At 47.8% G+C, this 24,027-nt stretch overlaps 2 protein-coding genes across 7 annotated transcripts in view; one reads left to right on the forward strand and one right to left on the reverse strand.

Moving 5' to 3' along the window:
- The window catches only part of KIAA0319L (KIAA0319 like), a 68,254-nt gene extending 56,625 nt beyond the window's left edge, over positions 1–11,629 (reverse strand). For 2 of the 4 annotated variants that reach the window (XM_075908829.1, XM_075908827.1), the window contains exons 1-3: positions 11,400–11,629; positions 9,688–9,821; positions 8,304–8,449 (exon numbers count right to left, since the gene is read on the reverse strand). In XM_075908829.1, the coding sequence (XP_075764944.1) occupies positions 8,304–8,449; positions 9,688–9,722 (181 nt within the window). In that variant the 5' untranslated portion in view covers positions 9,723–9,821; positions 11,400–11,629. Of the gene's footprint in view, positions 1–8,303; positions 8,450–9,687; positions 9,822–11,399 lie in introns of those variants that run through there. The other 2 variants (XM_075908828.1, XM_075908830.1) reach the window with 2 other exon arrangements.
- A 93-nt stretch (positions 11,630–11,722) lies between these two features.
- On the forward strand, positions 11,723–23,406 carry NCDN (neurochondrin). 3 transcript variants are annotated; one of them, XM_075908833.1, is made up of 7 exons: positions 11,723–12,010; positions 15,154–15,290; positions 15,753–16,748; positions 17,614–17,846; positions 19,558–19,782; positions 20,557–20,699; positions 21,006–23,406. In XM_075908833.1, the coding sequence occupies exons 2-7, from the start codon at positions 15,168–15,170 to the stop codon at positions 21,440–21,442; spliced, it is 2,157 nt and encodes a 718-aa protein (XP_075764948.1). In that variant the 5' UTR covers positions 11,723–12,010; positions 15,154–15,167; the 3' UTR covers positions 21,443–23,406. The 3 variants fall into 3 exon arrangements, with proteins under 3 accessions (XP_075764948.1, XP_075764947.1, XP_075764946.1); XM_075908832.1 differs by having other exon boundaries at positions 11,725–11,830; XM_075908831.1 differs by having other exon boundaries at positions 11,751–12,018.
- Positions 23,407–24,027: the final 621 nt, after the last annotated feature.

A 24,027-nucleotide genomic window follows, 5' to 3' on the forward strand; every position in this document is an offset into this window, starting at 1 on the left:
TTCGTGAGATCCTCTTGTAGCTATTCTTAATCTGCTTTGGTCTTAACTATCTTGATCAGTTTAGTATCATGCAAATTTTGCCACCTCACTGTTCACCCAATTCTCCAGATCATTTATGAATATGTTGAACTTCTTAATTGTTTTAGGTACTAGTACTTATTTTATTAAAACCAGATAATAGTTAACTGAGATTTTTTTTCGGGGCCACTGCCACTAAGTCTGTGAAGATATTTAGGTAATCAACACTCAGATTTACTTTTTTATGCCAAAATTCAGATTAGTGATTTGAAGCTGTATATATGGAAAAAGTTTGCCATCTATAGCAGTATAGCTATGCCAGCAACTTGTTGGCTGAACGCTCATTTGGGTATAAGTGTGGGATTGTTTGATTTAGTTTACTTCCAAAGTGTGTACACCAAACCTACAAAAATACACTTTTGTGCCTCAAAAAGAGTGTCACAGCTAGCAAGGTTATAGTGGTATAACTGTCAGTTTAAATTCACAACTTAGCTTATACTGGTAAAGTTATCCCATGTAGAAACACTCTTACTGACTCCTTAAATGTTCCTTGCCCAAAGCTCAAGCCATATCCACACTGAGAGATAAGGTCAAATTTATTAAGGTCAATTTTTAGCACCTGATTTTGTAAAGTCAAAGGTTCATGTCCCCATGACGTGCAAGAATTCTATGTAGTTTGAAGTAGCGTGTCCTCAATAGGGTGGCTTCTGTTGACTCAGAGCAATGCACTGTGTGTAGCTATCCCACAGTACCTGCACCCCTTTGCATTTTGACTTATGCTCCCAGTGCATGCTGGGATCAAAACTGTGCAGTGGGTGCTTCTGGTACATATCATCTACATCTTCTAATGCTCCTTTCCTCCCTCCTTGAGAGCAAGGGCAAAGTGTTTTTTTGCACCCTCTTTTCCCTTGGTCATCCACGCAGACTCCATAGCAGCATAAGCATGGAACACATCATGGATCACATTGAGCATCAAAGTATTAGCATAATGATATTAACCAGGGTGTGCTTAATGATGGGGTATGTCCAGAGAATATCTGCAGTCTGCTGCAATGAGGAAGAATCTTGGAAGGCTACAAATATATTCTTCTGTGAAGCACTTGAGCTGAGTGATTGATAAATGCCACCAACAATCGATCCTCTGAACACAACGGAATGCCCGTTCTGGTGCTGTGAGACAAGCACAGACTGGTGGGACTGCATAGCAATGTGGCTATGGGACAATCAGCAGTGGCTACAAAACTTTTGCATGCATAAGGCCACTTTCATAGAAGTTTGTGAATTACAGGCAGTCCCCGGGTTACGTACAAGATAGGGACTGTAGGTTTGTTCTTAAGTTGAATTTGTATGTAAGTCGGAACTGGTACATATTGTAGGGGAAACTCTAGCCAAACATTTCTCCAGAGCTCAGTTTTATTCTCCCACACCTCACTTCCCTCAGTCCTTTATTCTCAAGCTGAGGTGTCTGCTGAGAAAAGCCGCTCCGCGTCTCCCTGGTCTGCTGGGGGGGAGGGGGGTGCTAGCTTCGCGTCTCCCTGGTCTGCTGGGGGGAAGCAGCTAGTGCGGGGTTGTCTCACCCCATTTGTAAGTAGGGATCCGATGTAAGTCGGATCCATGTAACCCGGGGACTGCCTGTACTTTCCCACCCCCTGAAGTGCAGGAATGAGAGCTGCTTGGACAGTGGAAAAGCACAGGGAAACTGCTATGACAGCTAGGAATCAATTTGGAGTAGGGAAATCTACACAAGCACTATTGTGATCCAAGGAACCACGGCAATCAATACCTTTCTGCTACAGTGGACAGTGACTCTGGAAAAAGTGGAGGACATAGTGGAGGGCTTTGCCATGTTGGGGCTCCCTAACTTGCCAAGGAGATACATAAACCACAAGGAGTACTTCTCAATGGTGCTGCAAGCTATAGTAGATGACAAGGGCTGTTTCATCTACATCAGCGTGGGATGGTTGGGAAAGGTGCATGACATGTGCACATTTAGGAACTCCTGCCTCTTTGGCAAGCTGAACTTTTTTTTCCAGAGCAAAAAAATACTAAGACATTGAAATGCCAATTGTGATCTTTAGGGACCTAGCCTATCCCTTGCTCCCCGTGGCTCATGAAGCTGTACATGGGTAGCTGGACTGCAAAAAGGAGTAGTTCAACTATAGGCTGTTCAAGTGCAGAATGGTGACAGAACATGCTTTAGGGTATTTAAAGGGAAAGTTCTGCAGTCTACTAAGGTAGGCCTCAGCAAACAACATTCTCTGCTTGCTCTGTGCTCAGTAATACTTGTGAGAGTAAGTGGGAAAGCTATCTGGTAGGGTGGGGGGAGGGAGGGAGCTGAGACACAGTGCATAGCAGGGGGTTTGAGCAGCCAGCAGGGCAATAAGGAGAGCACAAGAGGCAATGAAAAGCAGAAAGGCTCTGAAAAGATAGTTTTATGAATGACCAGTTTTGAGATTCAAGCATGTTGCTCTCAATGAGGTACCCCTGCATTCACTGTGTTTGCCTGTAAAACTCCCCTCATCCCTTCAAACAGAAGCAATAAAGAGATTGTTGCTCAGAAATCATGAGTTTTTATTTAGGGATGACAGCAGGGACAGCAAAGGACTCTGGGTTGGGAACTTTGGGGGGCGGGGGGAAGAGATGGTGATCACAGTTGCAAGGAGGACAGACTTTGACTTTGTGATACATCCGTGTGGGTTGAGTGGGAGGCTACCCTTGACTCCACCTCGAGAACACCCTGCATTCCAGGTCCCCTGGGAGAGAAGGCTAGGAAACTTGGTGAGGAGGGAATGTTGGTCCACCAGGGCTGGAAGGGGTTCCTGTAGGCATTCCGGAAAGCTGTCAGAGTTTATCACACCTGCCATGGATGATAAGTCTTTCTCCAGGTTCCTAACTCCCAGTTCCCTGTACGCTCGCCTAGCTTCATGCTCTGCATGCATCTTCTCCAGTAGTGTATTCCTCCACTTGCTTAAGTGCTCCCTGTCTAAGTGGGCAGATTGCATTTGCTCCTTGAACAAGTTATACCTAGTCTGTATTTGCCTGCAGAGTTTTACCACATGGGCAGTGGATGTGCACAGCAGGCTCACTGCTATTCCCACTATAATGAAAGAATAGACTTTACAGGAGATAGACTTTCCTTTTATTTTAACAAATTAGTTTTTACTCTGTTGTGTGTCTACAGATAATAGAGAGGTGTTGTGTACAAGGCCACAGTTATGCTTTTTAGTGGTCGTTATGTAGCAAGTATAATTCAGAGTTCTTAGGGGAGCAGTTGGACTCAGGTTAGTGGCAGGCCTGGTAAGTGACAGGCGGGGGCACGTGCCTGCAAGAGGGAGGGGGGTCTGGGTGTGGCAGTAGGGCAGTGGTTCATGCAGTGACCACATGTTACGCATCTCCCATTTGCCAGGAGAATTCAACTTTCCTTTCCCACAGGAGTGGATGGGCAGGGAGGGAATCTGGATGTGATGGTAGAGCAGGGCTCAAGCCATGCTTCTTTGGAGAAGACAAACGGAGGTTTACTGCACAGATATCAGCCAATAGCTTCCCCTGCTTCATCCAGACTGCCATGCGAGCTCTCAGCCTTTGTCCAATCACACAGAATGATAAGGAGCAGATGCTGACAGTGTAGCCAGAAACCTGAACCTTAGGCTGCAATGCTTTGTGTTGCAATGATGCCAGACCACTTACTGCTGGCTTGGTGAGGAAAGAGGTCCTATCATGGAGGACTGAATAGGGCAGGCTTCTCCTAAAGCCTTGCAAGAAGGAGTAAAGCGTTCCTCTCTGAGAGCTTTATGGAGATGTGCAGGGAGGATTCCTGCTCTGTCTCCAGACATGCTGTTCCTGGAACCCCTGCTGTGTAGACACATTGGCCACCACAGATCATGCTTGATTGCCTTAAACCATTTTTAGCAAGATTAAAAATGTGAACTCACCAGAAGTGCCCTCCCCAGGATCAGTGCCCAACTGTGAAATGTCCTGAGAGGAGGGGATTATCTCTAAGGTTATAAAAAGGTCCTGGCTGTCAGTGACATTGGTTCCCCTGCTTGCTTGTTGACCATTTCCCTCTTCTTCCTCATCCATGCTGTCCCCCACACTACTGTCTGAGGAGCACCTTGTGAGGAATCCATGCGCTTGTTAGGGAAGCAGGTCAAGTCGCCCCCAAGGATCACATGCAGATGCTCATAGAAGTGGCATGTCTGCAGCAATGATTCACATTATCCATTTGCCTCCTTTGTCTTTTGGTGTGACTGCCTCAGCTCCTTTATTTTCACTTAGAATCACTAGGCGCCCCGGTATATTCTCTCTCCTCAATGTCCTTGCTGTTTTGGCATAGGTACCTGTATTTCTTTCACTGGTTTATAGGTCTGCGAGAAGAGATTCCTCTCTCCACAGAGCAATGAGGACCAGGATCTCCTGCATACTCCAAGCTTGGTGCTTGTCTGCAAGCCTGGGATTCATAGTCAGATGTGCTGGTCAGGCATGCTGCCTGCTCTGAGGTCTGCTTGCCATGCTGGCTACACAGAAAATGAAATTCAGTTTTTCCCAGGGCTCTTCCTGTTCACCTGGAAAGCAGCTGAGCTGAAAGTCCTGGCCAGATGTTCACCGCAGAGTTCTATGGGACACCTTCTGGAGGTCAAGAATATCAACGTAAAGTCAACCATACAAGTTCAAATTTAGTGTTAGCCCTCGTGAAAGCAGGAGTATAGAAATCAACTTTAACAGCCCTTAAAGCTGTGGTTCTCAACCGGTGGTCCATGGTGACATTTTTGGTGGTCTACAGGAACACTGTCCAAAGTCACACGGCGTGAGCAGGCACCACCATTAGGCTGTTTTACGCCGTGTTCACAAGCATGCAGTGTCATCCATAGCGTCACCTAGGACGCAACCCCGTTGTGTTGCCAGTAACTTCCGTCTGAGGCTCTGAGCGTCAGTGTAGCTGCCACCATCATACTGAGCGGTTGCTGTGTTGTTCGTCCTGTGATACATGTGCTGGAGGTGGTCCACGAAAATTTTTTGATTGGCCTGGTGGTCCATGGACTGAAATGAGTTGAGAACCACTGCCTTAAAGTCAATGAAACGAGGTTGGTAGTGTGGACTCATTTTAGAAAATTGAACTAATACAAATAAGTTTAAAATAAATGCCCAGAGTAGAGCTGGCCTCAGTCACACCAATACAGAATCAACAGCTTTAGGTTTTGAAACTATTAAAAAGAGGCCATTTCTAACAGGGAAATCAGTCTACAGGAACCAAGCAAGAGATCTGATAAAAGTCAACAGAATACAGAAAGATTGGAATTCTCAGCTAAAAAACATGGATTTAACAGATCTTTCAGTTCTGACCATGAGATTAATGACACTTACAGTTCATCAGCTTAATCAAACCTACCACTTAGCAAATATCAAGGTAGACGTTGAAATTAAGACATAATAGAAGCTAAGTGTATCCCACACAAGGAAAAAGAGCGTACCCCCACACAAGGAAAAAATTCTTATGTGGAACTAATAAATGGCAAAATCCTAGTGAGACAAGGCAGTTTGTGGTTTTTACACATTAGCAGGTGTAAGAAAACAAAAGGGGCATCTATGATTCACCTGGATCTGACAGCGGATCTGACAGCTTGTGTAAAAACTGCTTTTTCCCCCCCAGTGTCTTTACCTTGTTAGTTAACCGGGTAAAAACACAGCTTATACCTAGTGATGATAAGGCCTGAAACACAACAAAATGCTTTGATCTGGAAATACCAAAGATTAATCTTAAACACAATAAAAAAAAAAAACCCCTACCAAATGAAAAATCCTGCACCCAGTAGCTAATTTAATTTTCATTTAAAAAAAAAAAAAAAAAAAAAAACAACAACAACAAATGGCCTGGTAGCACTGTATAAACTAAACAAAACATGTAGATGGTGTCATGAGCTTTCATGGGCACAGCCCACTTCTTCAGATGACCGGAGTTATGAGTTTAGGATGTGCAGACCCAAAATAAATAGGAGAAGGGAAGGGAAGTGGGGAGGGGAAAAAAAGGAAGGGGGGTGGGAGACAGAGAGCTAGAGGGAATCAGTAAGTATCTGAAGATTGGGTAGTTAAAACGAAGCAGATAAGAATCAGTCAATTGATAGTATCCTTGTTAAGGGTATTAGGAAGCTGCTGTCTGAACAAGAAATATGAACAAAAAACTTTTAATCACACATGAAGAGATATTAGAACGAACTATTAACCAATTTGTAAACAAAGTATAATAGGGTTACAAGGAATAACCAGCATGGTTTTGTCAAGCACAAGTAATGTCAAACCAACCAAATTTCCTCCTTTGACAGGGTTACTGGACTAGTTGATAAGGGGTAAGCTGTGGATATGACAAATCCTGATTTGACACAATCTCACATGACATTCTCATAGGCAGAATAGTGAAATATGGTCTAGATAAAATTACTATAAGATTGATGCACAACTGAATGAAATATCATACTCAAAGAAAAAGTATCAATGATTTACTATCAAACTAGGAGGGCATAATCTAATGGGGTTCCCCAGGGATGAGTCCTAAGTCAGGTACTGTTCAATATTTTTATTAGAGCCTTGATAATGGAATGGAAAGTATGCCTATAAAATTTACAGATGACATGACATTGAGAGGGGGTTCTAGTACTTTGGAGGACAGGATTAAATGCAAATGACCTTGACAAACTACAATCTGGTCCAAAATCAACAAACTGAAATTCAATAAAGATTAAGTGCAAACTACTTCAGCTAGGAAAGAAAAAAAAAAATCAAAGGCACAACAACAAAATAGGAATAAGTGGCAAAACTACAGAAAGGGTACTGTGGGTTATAATGGTTCAAAAACTGAGCATGAGACAATATTGTAATCCACTCTCCTCTCTTTCGGAAAAGATTCTTAACTGTGAGAATGACAAGGAGTCCTGTGGCACCTTATAGACGAACAGATGTATCGGAGCATAAGCTTTCGTGGGCAAAGACCCACTTCATCCAATACATCTGTTCGGCCATCTATAAGGTGCCACAGGACTCCTTGTTGCTTTTGCAGATCCAGACTAACACGGCTACCCCTCTGAACTGTGAGAAGACTCTCTGGAAACTTCTCCAAGCAAAACAGACACACAGATGTATATGAACTAGGTGGAAAAAAGACTATTGTTTCCTGGAGCTACTGAGAGATAGCTACTATCTTATTTAAAAGATTCTCAGGTCAGCAGCACTGTCATCTTAAGCCAGGTATACAAGAAAATTAGCTTGTCTTAACTATGTTGATCAGGAGAGTGAGAAACCCACTCCCCCAGAGCAGAGCTGTTAAGTCCCCATGTAGATAGCGCTAGGTCAATGGAATAATTCTTCCCATTAACCTAGCTACTGCATTCTGAGTAGGGATGTTAAATATTGGTTAACTGAATAGTTGAGTAACCTCATGAATTCTTATCCATTAGTCAACTATTCTATAGTCCCTATGGGAGGGGCAGGCAGCCAATGCGCGCTCCTGGCCTCACTCCCAAGGAGCAGCGTGAGGTGCCAGGTGAGAACTAGTCCATATGGGGAGTCAGTTTAAAAACCAGCTCCCCTCATGGACCAGTTGCCTGTTGCTTCTGTATCAGATGCAGCAGCACGGATCAGCAGGGTAGAATGGCAGTAGCCTCTGTCTAGAGGGTTCTGAGTTCCTGGACCCGGTGTAAACCAGGTTGCCTGCCCACCCAGTGCCTAATACACTTTAAATGCAGAGCCACAGCAGGAGTAGATCCCGGACCTGTCACAAGCCAGGACAAAGCCAGGCTCTTGGTCAGCCTGCTAAAAAATGTACTGGGGGTGTGGGGGTGGAGAGGAAATGCATGTAGTCTATAGCATTAACCTTTTGCTTTGCTTATCAGATAATCGGTTAATAGACTACACAATTACATCCCTTATTCCAAGAAGATGGACTACCTCAGCTGTGCCACTGTAGCATTTTAAGAATAGATAAACCCTTAGAGTAGTAAGGTGGTGCTGCAGAAAGAGTTAGTAAAATCATCATTACTACAAATTGTGTTACTTGGTCTACCTTTCTACCAGTTTAGAGGCATACGTTGCTATGGAGACACACTGTAACCCCCCTTCCTCCCAGGTACTTGCATGTGGATTGGGGTGGAGGGAGGGGGGCTATTTCACTAGCCAGGATGTCTGGCTGCCAATTAACAAATTTCAGTGTCCTTATTCTTGATCCATTTTAAATTAATCAAGGAGCTGAATCTAGACTGAGGCACAGAAATAGCTGAAAAAAAGACTTGAAGAGTCACCTGTAGATGAAGAGAGGGCACAGAGGCAGGCACATGTATAGAACAGGTGCAGACTTCCCAGGCAATGTCCTGATAAAATCCAGAAGCTAATGCTGAACTTCGCTTCCAGCCTCTTCTCCATGGCCTTCGTGGGCAGAACCAGGGCTCTAGAAACACACAAGAGAAATTATGAACCAAATAATTTATATGTAGTTCTTCATGAAGCTGACAAGGGGAAAGAACTGGAGGAGTTAGGGAAAATGGAGCATTCAATCTTATCTACCATGACTCAGACCAACTGCAGAGAAGTAATTACCAAGATTATGAGAGATATCAAATAAAAACAACAGTAGCCTTTTTGTGTTTGTACTGTAAGAAATTTGGTTTACTCTCACAATCTCTCTAGACACTACCACTTGCATCTCTGAAGCATCAAAAGCAAAATCCCCAATAGCATCATTATAATCCATTTGATTCTGTATGAGCACTCTGGAAACTTCCTTTTCCAATCTGCAACATGCAGCTGACATTCAGCCAGCTCTGCTTCGATAAAACAAATACCAATAAGCCCAGCACATCTGCTAGGCAGGCAGCACAAAATGTCATCACTTGGTTATTTGTACTGGCTGGTACCAGTCAGAAACAAAGACAGACAAAAGTTAAGCAGCATTGATAAGAGACCAATTAAAAGCCTATCTTGTTACACAGTTCGTTTCTAAGGACACAAGAGGATGATACTACTGGTCAAACCAGAAGCTTAATCTTTGAGTTTCCAGTTTTCATGTGTGCCAAGAATGAGGGTGCATTCAAAAACAAAAAACAAGTTGTAACTGGAGTTTGACCCGGTTCCTCTCTGTTCCCTGGCTACCCTCATTCTCAGACTGAGGGTGTGTCTAGACTACAGGGTTTAAGGCCTTTTTTCGAAAAACTTCACCTGCGTTTAGACTGCTGTCATGTTCTTTTGAAATTAAATCTAAAGAAGGCGGCAGTTTTTTTGACCGCGGAAAACCTCATTTTACAAGGAATAACGCCTTTTTTTGAAAGTGCTCTTTTGAAAAATGGTGTTATTGAATGCAAACAGTGCTTTTTCAAAAGAGAGCATCTAGGCTGCCCAGGTGCTCTCTTTAGAAAATGCAGCTCTCTTTCGAAAATACTGGCTGCTGTCTAGATGCTCTTTTTCGAAAGAAGCTTTTTCGAAAGCCTCTTTCCAAAGAGGCCTGTAGCCCAGACGTACCCTGAGAATAAGAGTCCAGATGTAACATTAACTAGCTCTGAGGAAATCTGTCACTCAAGTCTTCTTATAACATCATAAGTTACCTAAGTCCAGTTAATGGAAGGCTCTAGCGGATATATCTGAAATGTAAATGACTTGAAAAGTTAACAATCTACAATATCAAATATCTACCTTACAAGGCAGAATGTGGGCATTGTGATGCTCATGTAGTTTGTGTCTGTGAGCCACCTCACGCTTCTCTCATGAGATTCAGCAGCATTTTCGTCACTGAGTATCAGTTTATTCCTAAGGAAACTTCCATAGAACTAGGAAAAGAATTTTGACCAATGGCAGCAGACAAGAATACAAGACATTAGATAAATCTTATCGATGCCAACAGTTTATGACAACAAGAAAATTTCACAGGGTAACTAATGAGAAAAGGGAGTAGAAGGGAATAAAAGAATATTTAACCAATAGAAAGCTTGCAACATTTCTGTCCTGTATATTGAAAGCACCCCAAAAAATAAAAATTTCAATTTCTGCTGCTGCAGCTGTCTACGTGAATCATCTCACAATGTTTACTTGAAATGTTTTTAGATCAATGAAGATTTATCATAATCCGGTCTGTCCAGCTACGCAAAAGTCTGTTCGTGTACACAGCGATAAACTCTGTTTGATCAGCATCTTAACAGCTGTGAAATGAGACGTTCAGTTTGAGTAATCAGAGCTATTTTTTCATAAACTTGCAGCTCAGACAAACTAGTAAACCCACTGAGTATATGACTTTTTAAAACACATGTTTGTCTTGTAATCATATACATTGCCTTGCATACATATTATGTTTCAAAGAGTTTGTAACTTCTACCTACCCATAACAGGTGAAAGAGGAGCATAAAATAAAGCAAAACCCTTTCCAAAAGGTGGCTCACAAGGAAAGTTTTGTATGGGCAGTCACACTAGTTCACATAGATACCAAGTTTTAATAATGAAAATATCTCCAGTATCTACTGTTATCTGACAAAGTCTTTACCTCATTACTATAGTTCTCAATTTCTTTTCTTTCTACTACACAATCATTTGCAATTTGGGAACAGTAAGGTAACTATCCAAAATAAAATAAGAGAGACATTAAATAAAACACTTTTCAAAGTAAACCTGAATTTCTCTCATCTGCAGTGCTTCCCCTCCCCCAAACTACACAGCAAACTGAGAATGGAACCAAAAAAGACATTTGCGCTAGGTTCCCCTCTCCTGCTTGCAGCTCTTGACAGCATTTCTTTTGCTTAGAAACTCGAAGACCAGTTTGTTTTGTACAGGGGAAAAGTAATTTTCTGGAATAAAAAAAGGGGGGACTCAACTGAAAGTCTGACAGGGATCTGATCCATGGACACAAGAGGAATCCTGAGACACCGGAAAGAGGAACATTTATTTGGGCATAAGCTTTTGCAGGCAAACCCCCCAGTTTGTCCAATGCCCAAGTAAGCCTGTTAGTTGTTAAGGTGCCACAGGACTCCTTGTTTCTGCGGACACCGACTAACGCGGCGACCCCGTCAGAGACTCGAACCATTGGCAGCGATATGATGAGTCCAGCAGAGAGTTACTCGCTCAGGTACATCCCTGGAGCCCTTTTATGTCGCCGAGCGGGGACTAAAAAAACCTCAGGGGATGAGACTGGCAACCAAGCCCCGTGGCCAGCACAACAGGCTGAGGCCAAGCGGCTCAGCCGCTGCCTGGGATCCCAACACGCCCGGAGGTTACCAAGCCAGGCTGTCGCCCCCTGCCACGTCCCAACCGAAACGCTCCCAGGCCGGGGCGCAGCCGCCGCCTGGCAACCTGCGGAACTCCCGGCCCCGGGGTGTGCGCAGCGCCGAGCACCCAGGCCGCGGCGAACAGGCACCTACCACGGGCACATGACCGGGGAGCTCCAGGCGCTGCTCTTGCGGCGGGGCCCGGTCAGAGCCCAGCTCGCTGCTCCAGGCGGTGACACTCGGGACCCGGCGGCCAGGAGAGCCCCCGGGGCCGCCCCAGACTCGGGCCCGGCCCCCGCGCCCTCACCCGCGCTGCTCCCCGCAGGGCAGGGGGGGCTCGCCGGGGGGCCGCGCCGCCTCCTCGCCCGCTTCCATGAGGAGCCGCGGGCGCGAGCAGGGTCCGAGCGGAAGCTTCCCTCAGCAGCGGCAGCGGGGGAAATGTAAGGGGGCGGTCCCCGCTCACCTCTAACCCGGAAACGCAACCCGCCACAGCCACCCGGAAGCGGAAGTCGGCTCGGCTTCTGCGGCGGAGCCCGTGGTTTTCCTCTATCTGCCGGCGCCTGAGCCCAGCAGGAGCTGCCCGGGTAGGGAAGCGCCTCGCGGGCTCGTCCTGCCTGAGGCGAGCAGCAGGGAAGAACTCCAGCCGGACACTGCCCACATCCTCAATGGCGGCGGCCGCACCACCCGCCCCCTAACAATCCGGCACGCGATTGGCTGGAGCTGGAGCACGGGGCGCGCTCACTGGCTGAAGGCAGAGGCTGAAGGTTGTGAGGTGAAGGCCCTGGGGGAGGCGGGTCATGTGTGGGCAGCGTGTTCAGGCTCCTGTGGCATGAGGGGGATCTTGGGGGGGGGGGGTGGAGGGAGCCTCTATGTGAGCCCCTCCCTTGGGGGGTGCCAGGCGGCCAGCTTCGGTGGAGGGCAATGGAGGAGGGGTTGCCCCAGCCTTTGGGGGTTATGGCTTGTAAGCGAGTTGAGGGGGGGGGGAAACCTCGGGGTGGGGGATGGGGGCCTGTGTTCCCGAGGGCGGGGTGGGGGGAGGGGACAGAGCGTCCCCAAGGGCAGGAGCTTACCCATAGTGTCCAACGCGCTAGCCACATGTGGCTATTTGGCCGGTTGATTGTGGCTAGTTCCTTATACCAGTAGCCACTGCAGTGGCTGCTGCTTCAGGACGGGTTGGCCACCATAGTCCAGCTTGGTCACTGTTTCTGCTCACCCTCAAATTTGTGAGGGGGGCGTACGCCCCACTCTTAACAGGGCAAGTGTCTCCTAGAACCCTACTAACAGAGCCCTGGAAAATGTTGCCACATGGCAATGCAAACTTGTGGGTCATGATTGATGCCTAGGTTTACAGGGGACTGGAGGTCCAGGGGTTGCAGGACACCGTGTTGGTGTATGATAGTCATAGGCAGTGCCTTTGCTGCAGGATGAGGCTAGGGACTCTCTTCTGCTGGTAGCACCAGCGTTCTGGGAGGATATGAAGGAGAGGCCCAGGCTGCTTGTGCTTATTAAGATCCTTAGAGCTGGACAAATTTCAACACAGATAATTGCTTTATGGTCTCAAACTATAGCAGCTCTTTGGTTTGGATTCTTCTATTGTGAAACAGTTATGTAGCATCCCTGCATGCTGTCCACTCTAGAGGTGACTGAATCTGTGTGGTGGATGAAATGTGTATTCTGTGTGGTGAGTGTTTTATACAGTGAGGTACATTGCTCCAGAAGGAATGGAGCTCTGGAAATGTAATTGCTAAAGCAAGCACACTCTTACCCATCCACAGGCTGTAATAGGTAGTTTCAGGACTCTTTCATTTAGTCCTGATCTATACTAGGGAGTTATTTCTAAATAACCCCCCTTATTTCAAAATAATAAATGGAATGTCCACACTACCTATCCCGTTATTTTGAAATAACAGGCTTGTTATTTTGAAATCTATACTCCTGCTTTCCTCAGAGAAGAAGCTTATTTCAAAATAGTTATTTTGGGCGTTGTTATTTTAAATTTAGTTACGTCAAAATAATTTCCTAGTGTAGGCATGCCGTTAGCCTAATAGGCAGATTTATGACTCAATAGTCCCACCTGTAATATGCAAGTACACATTCATGTTAGTATGTGCTGTATTTATATGTTGTGGCATTATAAGGCCAGGTAGTTATTTAAAAAAGCTTTGTGTAGAGTGGAAATATGGAAGTGTAATGAGCCTGGAGACATCAGTTAACTTTCATGGTTACACACAGTCTCCTGGTATGCACCCACTGGCTCCCAGGAAGCCTATTGCCCCCACATGTAACCATATACAGGCAGTCCCCAGGTTACGTACAAGATAGGGACTGAAGGTTTGTTCTTAAGTTGAATTTGTATGTAAGTCGGAACTGGTACATATTGTAGGGGAAACTCTAGCCAAACATTTCTCCAGAGCTCAGTTTTATTCTCCCACACCTCACTTCCCTCAGTCCTTTATTCTCAAGCTGAGGTGTCTGCTGAGAAAAGCCGCTCCGCATCTCCTTGGTCTGCTGGGGGGGGCGCTAGCTTCGCGTCTCCCTGGTCTGCTGGGGGGAAGCAGCTAGTGCGGGGTTGCCTCACTCCGTTTGTAAGTAGGGATCCGATGTAAGTCAGATCCATGTAACCCGGGGACTGCCTGTAATGGCTGAAATTTTCAGTGGTTACACATTTATGTAATTAAACACGTTAGCATCCCTAATGCTAAAAATTGTACTAATGTACAATCACAGAGTTCATCTCTCAAATATTGTGGCTATTTTGAAGTTAAATGCTAAAAAGAATCCAACTCTACAAAATATCCTTGAGGAAAAAATAAAGTGTGTTGTTGAGCAGTAGAAGCACACATACAAAATGTCCATACTCTTGTTTTCTGTTTGTCTAGGGATTCTGTAACTTGAAAATAGCCTCAAGAGCTTAAACCAAATGTCATTTAAAAGCTTTTTTCATGTCTGGATTTGGACATACTGTACCACGTTCGAGCTTGGAACAATTTTTTATAGTTGAGTAATAAACTTCTCCGAAACTGTGGTTTGTAATGGAAATGCTGATGACCGATTCTTGAGCCCAGCCACATGAATACGTAGCCATAATTAAGGAAGCTTTCTGCTATGTAATTATCCAAACAAAAGAGAGCTGCAAGCAGCCTGCATGGAATACGCATTCGAGAAAGGCACTACCCTACAATTTAAGACCGAAATAAATTTAGCTCTAAATGAGCAAAATTTGGCATCCCTTAGTTTGAATTGGTTTTTAATAATTCCTTCTCTATTTAAATGGTGAGCTGCAATGTTTTTTTTCTCTTTTCTTTTTCTAGTACTAATGAAAGTACTAGACAGATAGTTCTGGAGGCCTGGCACATCGGAATAGACCATATAGTCCAAATTAGTCCCATGATGCTTTAAACAAACATACAAAGCAACATGTATAACACACCTGGCCAATTTTACCATACTACCGATTCCTTCCAGACTCCTACAGCCATCAGCTTATGCCCTGAAGCCTCATATTTGATTACCTTTATGGTAGTTTACATGACTACAGATTTTATTATGAGCCATAAAATAACCCAGGTCCTTTTAAAATCCAGCCACTGTATTTGACATGCTGACAGTCTGCAGTGAGAATTCCACGGGTTGACTATGTGCCATGGAAAGGAACATTTTCCTTTTCTTTTAGATCTTATGATTAATTTGATCCCCATCCTCTGATTATGGTGCAGAATGATGATGGGGCTCTGAGTAGTTTTCAGTGATTTTAAACATCTCTGCCACATTCCCCTCTTCTTCTTTTTTCTTCTCAATTAGAGCATCTCTCCATCATACCTGGTTCCGCCATGGAGAGTGACTAGCAGCCTCCCACCCCATCCCAGTGTTTGCTTGTTTAGTAAGCGGTGCCTTTCTGTGTTCACAGGTGCATGTGGCATCATGGCTTCTCATTCAGGAGCTGCTGAGGCCAGTGAAAATGCAAGGAGCGCAACGCTGGAGCGGTGCCTCATTGTGCTCAGAGACGCAAAACATGACAGTGAACAATTTGCAGCCCTACTCTTGGTAAGTATCCATCGAGTGCAGCCACATCAGAAGCAAACCTAGTAACAGCCACTGTCGGTTAGACCTCCCTGCATGGAGAATTGTTAGTGCAGATCAGAGTCAGGAGTCCTGGGTTCTATTTTCAGTCCTGCCATTGACATGCTGTGAGACTTTGGGCAAGTTCCTTCACATCTCTGTGCCCTGACTTGCCTGTTTGTAAAATGGGCGTTAAACTGGTCTCCATGGGGGGGATGAGAGAGTTAATCTGATAGCAGAACACTCTGAGATGCTCAGCTGGAAGATGCTGTGAGTGTTAACAGCTGGTTTTTTGTCCAGGTGCCCAGGATGCTATGCAGATGTGGGGGCAGCTGGGTGGTTGGGGGTCTACTTTGCTGTATAAATGAATGAGTTCCTCTAAAGAGCCTCTAGCAAGGCTGCTGCCCATATGCTTGTGCTGCTTACTAATCCATGGTTGTCTTGTAGGTGACCAAAGCAGTCAAAGCTGGAGACATCGACTCAAGAACCCGGCGTCGGATCTTCGACGCAGTTGGATTCACATTCCCAAACCGGCTTCTTGCTTCCAGGGAGCCCCCAGCTGGCTGTCCGGAGCACGTGTTCCAAGCGCTTGGCCTCACCCTGCTGGCATGTTTCTGCACTGATCCAGAATTAGCTGGCCATTCCCAGATCCTTAACAAAATCCCAACCTTCAACAACATTCTGGCTTCCCCATCTGATCCAGACGATGGGTCCAGGAGCTCCATGATCGATGACGTTTACCAGTGTCTGGGTGCTGTTCTGGCCACTCCCAGGGGCCCCAAAGAGTTGGTGTCCCAGGGAACCGTGTCAGCTCTGTGCCAGGCCTACCTGAATCGCAGTTATGGTTGTGACCGTGCCCTTGAGCTGCTCGTAGGGCTTCTGGCCATAGCAGAGACAAAGTGCTGGCAAAGAGCCACCCCTGACCTCATGGCTGTACTGAGCAGGCTCAGTGAGGAGTTCCACCGAGCTGAAGACATGACCAAGTTCCAGCTGTGTGATGTTCTGCCTCACTTTGTGTCTCCGTCGTTGCTGCTTACCCGGAACCAACAAAGTTCTGCGTCCCTCTGCAACCTTTACAGAGGCCTGGTTAGCATTCTGAGCAGCAAACTGAGCCAGTCCCAGCGTGACCCCGCACTGAAGCTTGCTGCCTGCCTCACGCAGGCCTGTGGCTCAGAATGGATCCCGGCAGAAAGGGCCGGGAGCAAGTTCCTGGCCCTGCTGGTGAACCTGGCTTGTGTGGAGGTCCGTCTGTCTCTGGAGGAGCTGGACCCGGCAGACGTGGACGAGAAGCAAGAGGTGGTAACAGCCTGTTACAGTCTGATTGAGCTGGGGATCCTGGAGTGCATGAGAGAAGAGAAACCACGGCTGAGGGAGGCACAGAAACTGCAACTAGTGAGGATCATGGAGGAGGCATTTGGGGCTGTGATACACTACCTGAGACAGGTAAAGCGATGACTGGGAATAGTCCCTTCCCTTTCCCCAATGTGATGCCTGCCTCGGAGTGGGGGCAATCATGGGGAAAGCTCTCTGTTGCTGAGCCGTGGGAGATCCCAAATGCACATAGGTCCGTGGAAGTCGGGGAGAGTTTCCTTTGGCTTCGATGTGTTTGTTTTTGTCCATGTGATTTTAAAAAACTATCTCCCCAGACACACTCCCCACACCCACGTGCTCATTCTTGCTCCCTCTTCCCATCACCCAGATGCTTGGAACAGTTCTCCCTGATTCCAGAACCTCTCTCGTGATCTTCTCAAAGTGTTTTCAGATCTGGCCGGTCATGAGACCAGAACTGTGATCACTGTGATTTGCTTCATGTTGGTGACACTGTCTTTCCTGGAAAGAGAGAGAGTCTATTTGGCAGTTGCTCTCTAGAGAACAACCAGAGATGGGAAGTAATGCTTGGTAGTGTCAGAAATCCCAGGCGGTTGTAAACCTGTCCCATGTCCATTCATGTAGCAATGCTGTCTCAGCTCTGGGCCAAGACTGAATACAGCAGGACTTGGACCAGTATTTTCATTTCCTGTATAGCCACAAGCGAGGTGGCTCAGTTCACTAGCGTTCAGGGGAGTGTCGGAAGTTAATGCTGACAGGAAGTATGCCCCAATTCAAACGAGTTTCTCTCACTGGCATGAGAGCCCAGCTTTTCCTGTTGTGTTTTTCTGTCCTTTACTAACTGCTCAGCACCGAGTAGAAGGGCCATCAGGGGTTTCTGCCTTTTTCCCTCACTTCATAGGAGGACTGAATGGGAAAAAGCCTATGCTCTCGGAGTTCTCTGCTGCATCATCTCATGCCTGTTCTGTTCCATGGACAGGTGGGAGAACAGAAGCTGAGGGATCCTTTCATATTTGCCTCTGTTCGAATCCTGAGTGCCTGGCTGGCTGAAGAGACCTCGTCTCTCAAGCAGGAAATCTGCGACCTCCTGCCTTTCCTCATTCATTACGCAAAGACGCTTTTCCAAGAGGAGGACAAAGCCAGGAGCCTATCCCAGCATGCAGCAGAACTGAGCAGTCCTCAGGGCTCCCTGTGGCCCAGAGACGCTCTGAGGTGAGTCTCTCAAACGCAGGATAGACATAGGTATGCTGCTGCTGGAGTTACTTCTGCATCTTGGCACAGAAATGTACATCCCATTGGACAATGGGGCCAGCCAGTCTGAATCCTGCTTCCAGCAGCAGCCCACAGCTGGTGCCTCAGAAGAAGGAAAAACTCCATAACATTGCTATGTATTGGTGCAGTTCTGCATAGAGTAGCTAGAAAAATCCCTTCTTGCGACCTAGGGCAACAGCCAGTACCTTGGAGCACGAGAGCAGAATCTTGTCTTAGCAGAACTGCTGTCGATCATCATTCATGTTTTTAGGAGTCCTGCACAATATTTGACTTTGTCCCTTCCTGCAGCATAGAGTCCCGGGGGCTGATTGCATTCAGTGGGAAGTAGGGATGGGAATGGGTAACCGGTTAACTGTTACCCGGTAAGCATCACTCTTACCAGGTAATGCTTACTGGGTAATGGTTAACCAGTTACCCCGGAGCAGCCACTTCCCATGGCACCGCCAGCCCCAGCACAGGGAACTGTGGAGCAGGCTGGCGGTAGCGGCCCCAGCGTGGGCTGGAGGGGGGTGAGAGCCTACCTAGTCAGTTAACCGGTTAATTGATTCATCAGGATTTTACATCCCTAGTGGGAAGTAGCATTCCTATTGTTCTACACATACCAGGCATTTACTTCACGTGTCTTCTTGCTCACTGCATAGGTGGCCAATCAGATTTCGTGTTTTTCCCCCTTGTTAACCGCACTCTTTCACCCGTAAGGCTGGTGCAGCTGGATATTGCTCCCAGCGTGATCCCAGCACTTGGAGCTCAAATAGCACAGGGGGTAGGAACCTTCTGCTGTGTTCTGGCAGGATGCTTTGAACTCGACGGTACTTCAAGCCTGTCTCTGATGCTTAGGACCAGGACAGGAAATTGAACCCTGGTCTCCTGGACAGCAGCACACACAGCACCAGGCTTCTAGCTTGGCTGCTGTTCAACAGATTTCTCATTTGCTGCTCAAGAGACAGTTGGAACACCCTTTGTAAGGTTCCAGGAGGGACTGGATGTTTAGTCCGATATCGAGACTAGCCAGAGTTGTAATGGTTAATGCAGCAAAGGGTTCTGAAAGGGTTATGGAACTTAAACTATAGCTATTAGGAATTAGAGCGAGACCTTCCTGGGAGCAGATTTCCCACATCTCTCTGCTGTGGGGTTTCTTGCACGTTATTCTGACACCTCCTATTGGAGCCTGCAGACTGGACTAGATAGTAGGGATGTAACCGTGTAACTGCTCAATGAATAACCGTTTAAACAGTTAACCAATAAGCTTGGGCTTATCTGTTTCCATTCACAGTTACATTCGGGCTCCTACCCTGCTCCTGGGGAGCTGGCTGCCACCCCACACTGCTGACTCTGTATCAGAGGTGATGCTGCTGTATCAGAGGCAGCAGTGCGGGGTGGCAGCTGGCTGCCCGGCAACTGACTGCCACCCTGCACTGCAGGTACGTGTAACCACTGACATTTTCAGTGTTTACGTAGTTACCCAATTACCCACTTGTTAACATCCCTGCTAGAAAGCCTGTGGGTTGATCCAGTCTGGCAGTTCCTACATCCCATTCTTTCTTCAGTGTCGTTCCCACCTGCTTGTTTTGTTTCTAACAGATTGAAAAGCCAGCCAGTGCCCAGCTAACTGCATTTCCTTCATTGTATTTCCAACCCTGTGCCTTTCCAGATTCCTGCTACCGGGCTTGTGCCATTTGACAGCAGAGGACGGCCCTCGGGAAATCCTTATTTCAGTGGGGGCCCCAGCACTGCTGTGTCAATATTTCCTGCACCAGTGGGAATTGTTGGCCTCGGACCCCCACGCCGCTGCTCTTCCGGACAGCACCGAAATCAGTCTGCAAACCTCCTGTGGAATTTTCCTTAACCTCGTGGTGACCGCCCCAGAGTTGGTCAGGTAACAAACCCGGAGCCGCAGGAATGCGCTTGTTTTAAGAGCGTCAGTTAGAAAGCGCTATGAGAGATGAGTTTGGCGGGTCCCAGCATGTATCACTACTTAGCTGCCCATTGGCAGGATCAGCAGAGGCCACCACTGCCTGTGTCATAACACTGAACTTCCCCTCGGCCTAGACACCCTCTGGGCAGGCTGGAGGCATGTTGGCCAAGTGAGGATTTCTTGTAGGCTGCTCAGGGGCTACACTGCTCAGTGCTTTGAGTTGAATCCAGCCCTTCTGGATGTGCAGAGCTGTTCCAAAAGGGCGTCTCATTACCTCGGTTTCTGCTCCCCACATGTCTGAATCAAGTCAGCTGCCTCTGCTGAGACAAACAGGCGTGGCCTCGTGTTAGCCCTGCAGACCAGCCTGCGGGAACAAGCCAGAGCCCGTTCTCCCTTACACCGCACTGACAGAGTGATCAGAGCGCTGGAGGCTGAAAGAGCTCCGAAGCAGTGTAGTGCCACGTTGGAGAAAAATTTCCTTTTGATCTGTAACAGGAGTGTGATTTATTTGGGGCATGACTGAGAAAAGAATTAGAGATTTTACCACCCTCCGGAGTCTTTTATGACACTAACTTTACTGTAAAAAAGCATCCGGTTTCTCTAGGACTCCAGGGTTGAGGGTTGGGATTTTCACACTGTCACAGTGTCGCTTCCCTGCCTTGCATGAAGTCTCGCACCTCTGGGTGCTTCTCACTCGACTCAGTGCATGTCTCTCTGGGTTGGTTGTCTCTCCAGGCGAGACAAGTGCTTTTCCTCCCTGATGGACGTGCTGCTGAAATCTCTCCCTGCTCTGCTGCTCCAGAAGGATCGTCTTGTGCTAGCAGCCAACATTGCCACTCTGGGCTTGATGATGGCCAGGATCCTTGGCAGTTCTCCCGGTAAGAAGTGATCCTGCTGACAAAGCAAAGCACTTTGGTCGTCACTGGGAGGGGACTGAGATCGGGGGAGATTGCACAACCGGGGTGACCAGCCCCATTTGGGGTCCCTGGAAAGGCGTGTTCAGCGAACAAACCCAAACCTAGTGGAGCAAAGAACGTGCGCTGTGCTTGGGGGGGGTGCTGGAAAGAGACGTGGGTGAAGGAACTCCCGTATCACAGAGTATCGCCTAAATCTGCTGAGGAAAGCCTTGTGCAAGCTGACTCATGGCCATCCCAGAGAATTAATTCATTTCCCTTTTGTTTCAGCTCTCCAGGGGACACCCCCAGCCCAGGACTTCTTCGAAGCTGCCATCTGCTTCCTTTCTCAGGCCCACGTTGCCCGGGTAGATCTTGCCAGCCAGGGCTCAGCAGTGGCCGTATCCCCAGCCTACGAGGAGGCCTGGGCTGACCTCCGTGAGCTGTGGTTCCTAGGGATGCAGGCCTTCGCCAGCTGTGTGCCACTCTTCCCCTGGCTGCCCCCAGCAGTCCTCCGGTCGCGTTGGCTAGATGACCTCTTGCGGCTCTTGGGCCAGGCTGCCCCAAGCTCAGTGGACTTGGAGCTCGTTACGGCGCTGCAGGGCGTCCTGCTGGAGCTGGCCAGAGCCAGCCAGCAATGCAGAGATGCAATCGCCTTGCAGCAGGGCAGGGAACTGGCCAATCTTTATGGCATGGCAGCTTTAGAACAGTGCCTTTGTGAGCAGTGAATGGGACTCCCCTGCCACAGGCGGGGGAACACAGCCCGGCTTTGAGAGAGGCTTTCCTAGCCCCTCACACACCATTCAGCCCTTTACTGCCAGGACTAGGAGAAGTGTTCAAATAGCCCAACACCTTGTAAAATGAGAGAGATGCAGTCAGAGCTCAGCAGGGCCTGGAGGAGCAGGGTTTGCTCTGCCCGGCACTTGCCGCTCAGAGTAATTGCGGCCTGGATGCGTTTTGGTTCTTTGCAGTCACAGACTTGGGCACAGGGGCCCTTTTGGGTGAGGGGGAAATTTGGTCCCCCCCAGGAGCAAGGGCTGGCGTGAGGGCACCCCTTGAAATGCCTTCTGTCCAGGACGAATGAGTCTCTGCTGTTGCTGTGAAACTGGCCCACTGACTAAATTCCCCCGAAGCGGCTGTGCAGTTTCCCAATAAGCCCTGTGCAGGGGCTCAGGGCTGCAGCGGAGAGAAAGATCTCTTCCCCAGCCCCTGAAGCTGGTGGGGGCAGGACGGGCATCCCTCCCTTCCATCCTCAGCACACACAGTTGCCACAGCCAGGGAAAAGGGACACCTCATTGCTATCCCCAGCAGGGAGCCGCCCAGGTAAGCCTGATCCCCAGCCCCCCAGGCCTGAGCTAAACTGCATCCCAAAGTCCACACCCACAGCCTGTAACCCCTCCTGCACCCCAAGCCTCTCCTCAAACCGAGCCCCCTCAGCCCCACCCCAGAGCCTGCACCCCAACCCTCTATTCTAGTCATGAGCCCCCCCAGCCTCACCCAGGAGCTCACATCCCCAGCTGGAGCCCTCACACCAATCCTCTGCCCCAACCCTGAGTTCCCTCCTTCTCAGAACCACTTGGCCCCACCCTGCCACATGAACTTTGTTGTATGCACCAATCTGAAGGTGATGTGTCGCACGTCCCCTCCACAGCGGTGCACACAATATTCATTCTGCTCAGGGATGGGAAAAGCTAGAGGGAGCGCTGCCGCTGACCAGCTCTCCCTGGATTCCATGTTGGGCAGGTGGTTTCCCAGAAGGCTTGTGTGTAAGGGTAACAAAAGCAGAGGCACTTGCTTCTCTGAAGCCTGAGCAGGGCACTGAGTCACTTGCCTTGCAGCGTTCTGCTCGCACCGAGTGCCCACCTACAGCCTCCCAGTCTTGGGCGGTCCCTCGACTTTACGGCTCCTCTGGCAAGCAGCTCCCCCTGCTGGTCAAATCTGTGCTCTCAACAAATCTCCATTCTGAACTGCAGCCCTCCCCTGCATTGACAGTGGAACTCCCCTACCCCCACACCTTATCCATAGCTTGGGGTCCGCACCAGTTTTAAGACTGGGACTCAGACCTGATCTGCAGCACTCTGCTATTCCAGTCCTAAGCTCTCAGCTGAACAACAAGGATGACTCTGTCGGATTCTGACAATTCCTCGATTCAACGTGAACAAAATTCTACTAGGGCCCGGAGCCGAGACTATCCAGAGTCAGTTCCCTTGTGACCTGAGTGGGCCTTGCACTCGGGTCCAATGCGCTGGAGGTGAAATGACTGCACGCTCTCAGATCAAGCAGCGTGATTGTACACAGTGCAGCTGAGCTTTTACTTGAAAAGGGTCAGGGCTGCAGTTAATTTCGGTCTGTCGTTTTTGGCAGGTCCCTTTCATTGTTCTGAGAATGGAAGGTTATCTCCCCCATTAAATCAGGCACAGCACGGGAGAGCACCCCCATGCCACGGATAGAAGGGACCCTCGGATTTAAACTTCCCAGGATGTTGATTTTCTATTTTCTTACCTTGACCAAAGGATTTTTATTTGCCTCTCTCTGGGCTCTTGGATGCAGCCTATAAACCCTGTGTTCCCACGTGGGGGATGGCTTTTCCTTTTCCGAAAGAGCCAAGGAAAAGCTTGATCATCTCTGATTCTTTTGGCATTTCAAATTTTGTAAAAAGCATTTTAATAAAAGCCCACTTGCTACTGAAGAATTGGTTTGTTGCTTCAGTTTGAAAATCCCTTTGCTAATGAGATTTAATTCTCTTTAAAGTGTGGGACTGTGTCTACACTGGACCCCTTTTCCGGAAAAGGGATGCAGATGAGACAAGTCGGAATTGCAAACGAAGCGGGGATTTAAATATCCCCCGCTTCATTTGCATGAACATGGCTGCTGCTTTTTTCCGGCTCGGGGCTTTGCCGGAGAAAAGCGCCAGTCTAGACGGGATCTTTCGGAAAATAAAGCCTTTTCCGAAAGATCCCTCATTCTTCTTAAAATCAGAAATAAGGGATCTTTCGGAAAAGGCTTTATTTTCGGAAAGATCCCGTCTAGACTGGCACTTTTTGCCGGCAAAGCCCCGAGCCGGAAAAAAGCGGCAGCCATGTTTATGCAAATGAAGCGGGGGATATTTAAATCCCCCGCTTCATTTGCAATTCCGACTTGTCTCATCTGCATCCCTTTTCCGGAAAAGGGGTCCAGTGTATAGATAGCCTGAGAGTCTCATCCTTTCTCCTTTGTACTCACTTCCCTGAATTACCTATTGTCATGCTTGAAATTATAGCAACAGACCAGAGAAAAGACTGGAGAGCTCCAAGGATGAGTAATGGGGTCCCCC

Source organism: Pelodiscus sinensis, chromosome 25, assembly GCF_049634645.1.
Source record: "Pelodiscus sinensis isolate JC-2024 chromosome 25, ASM4963464v1, whole genome shotgun sequence".
NCBI classification, from domain to species: Eukaryota; Metazoa; Chordata; order Testudines; family Trionychidae; genus Pelodiscus; species Pelodiscus sinensis.

Coding starts and splice junctions, on each gene's coding strand:
- NCDN (XM_075908833.1), top strand. CDS start 15,168: ATGGCTTCTCATTCAGGAGCTGCTGAGGCCAGTGAAAATGCAAGGAGC. Junction 15,291..15,752: donor AATTTGCAGCCCTACTCTTG/GTAAGTATCCAT, acceptor GTTGTCTTGTAG/GTGACCAAAGCAGTCAAAGC. Junction 19,783..20,556: donor ACCGCCCCAGAGTTGGTCAG/GTAACAAACCCG, acceptor TTGTCTCTCCAG/GCGAGACAAGTGCTTTTCCT.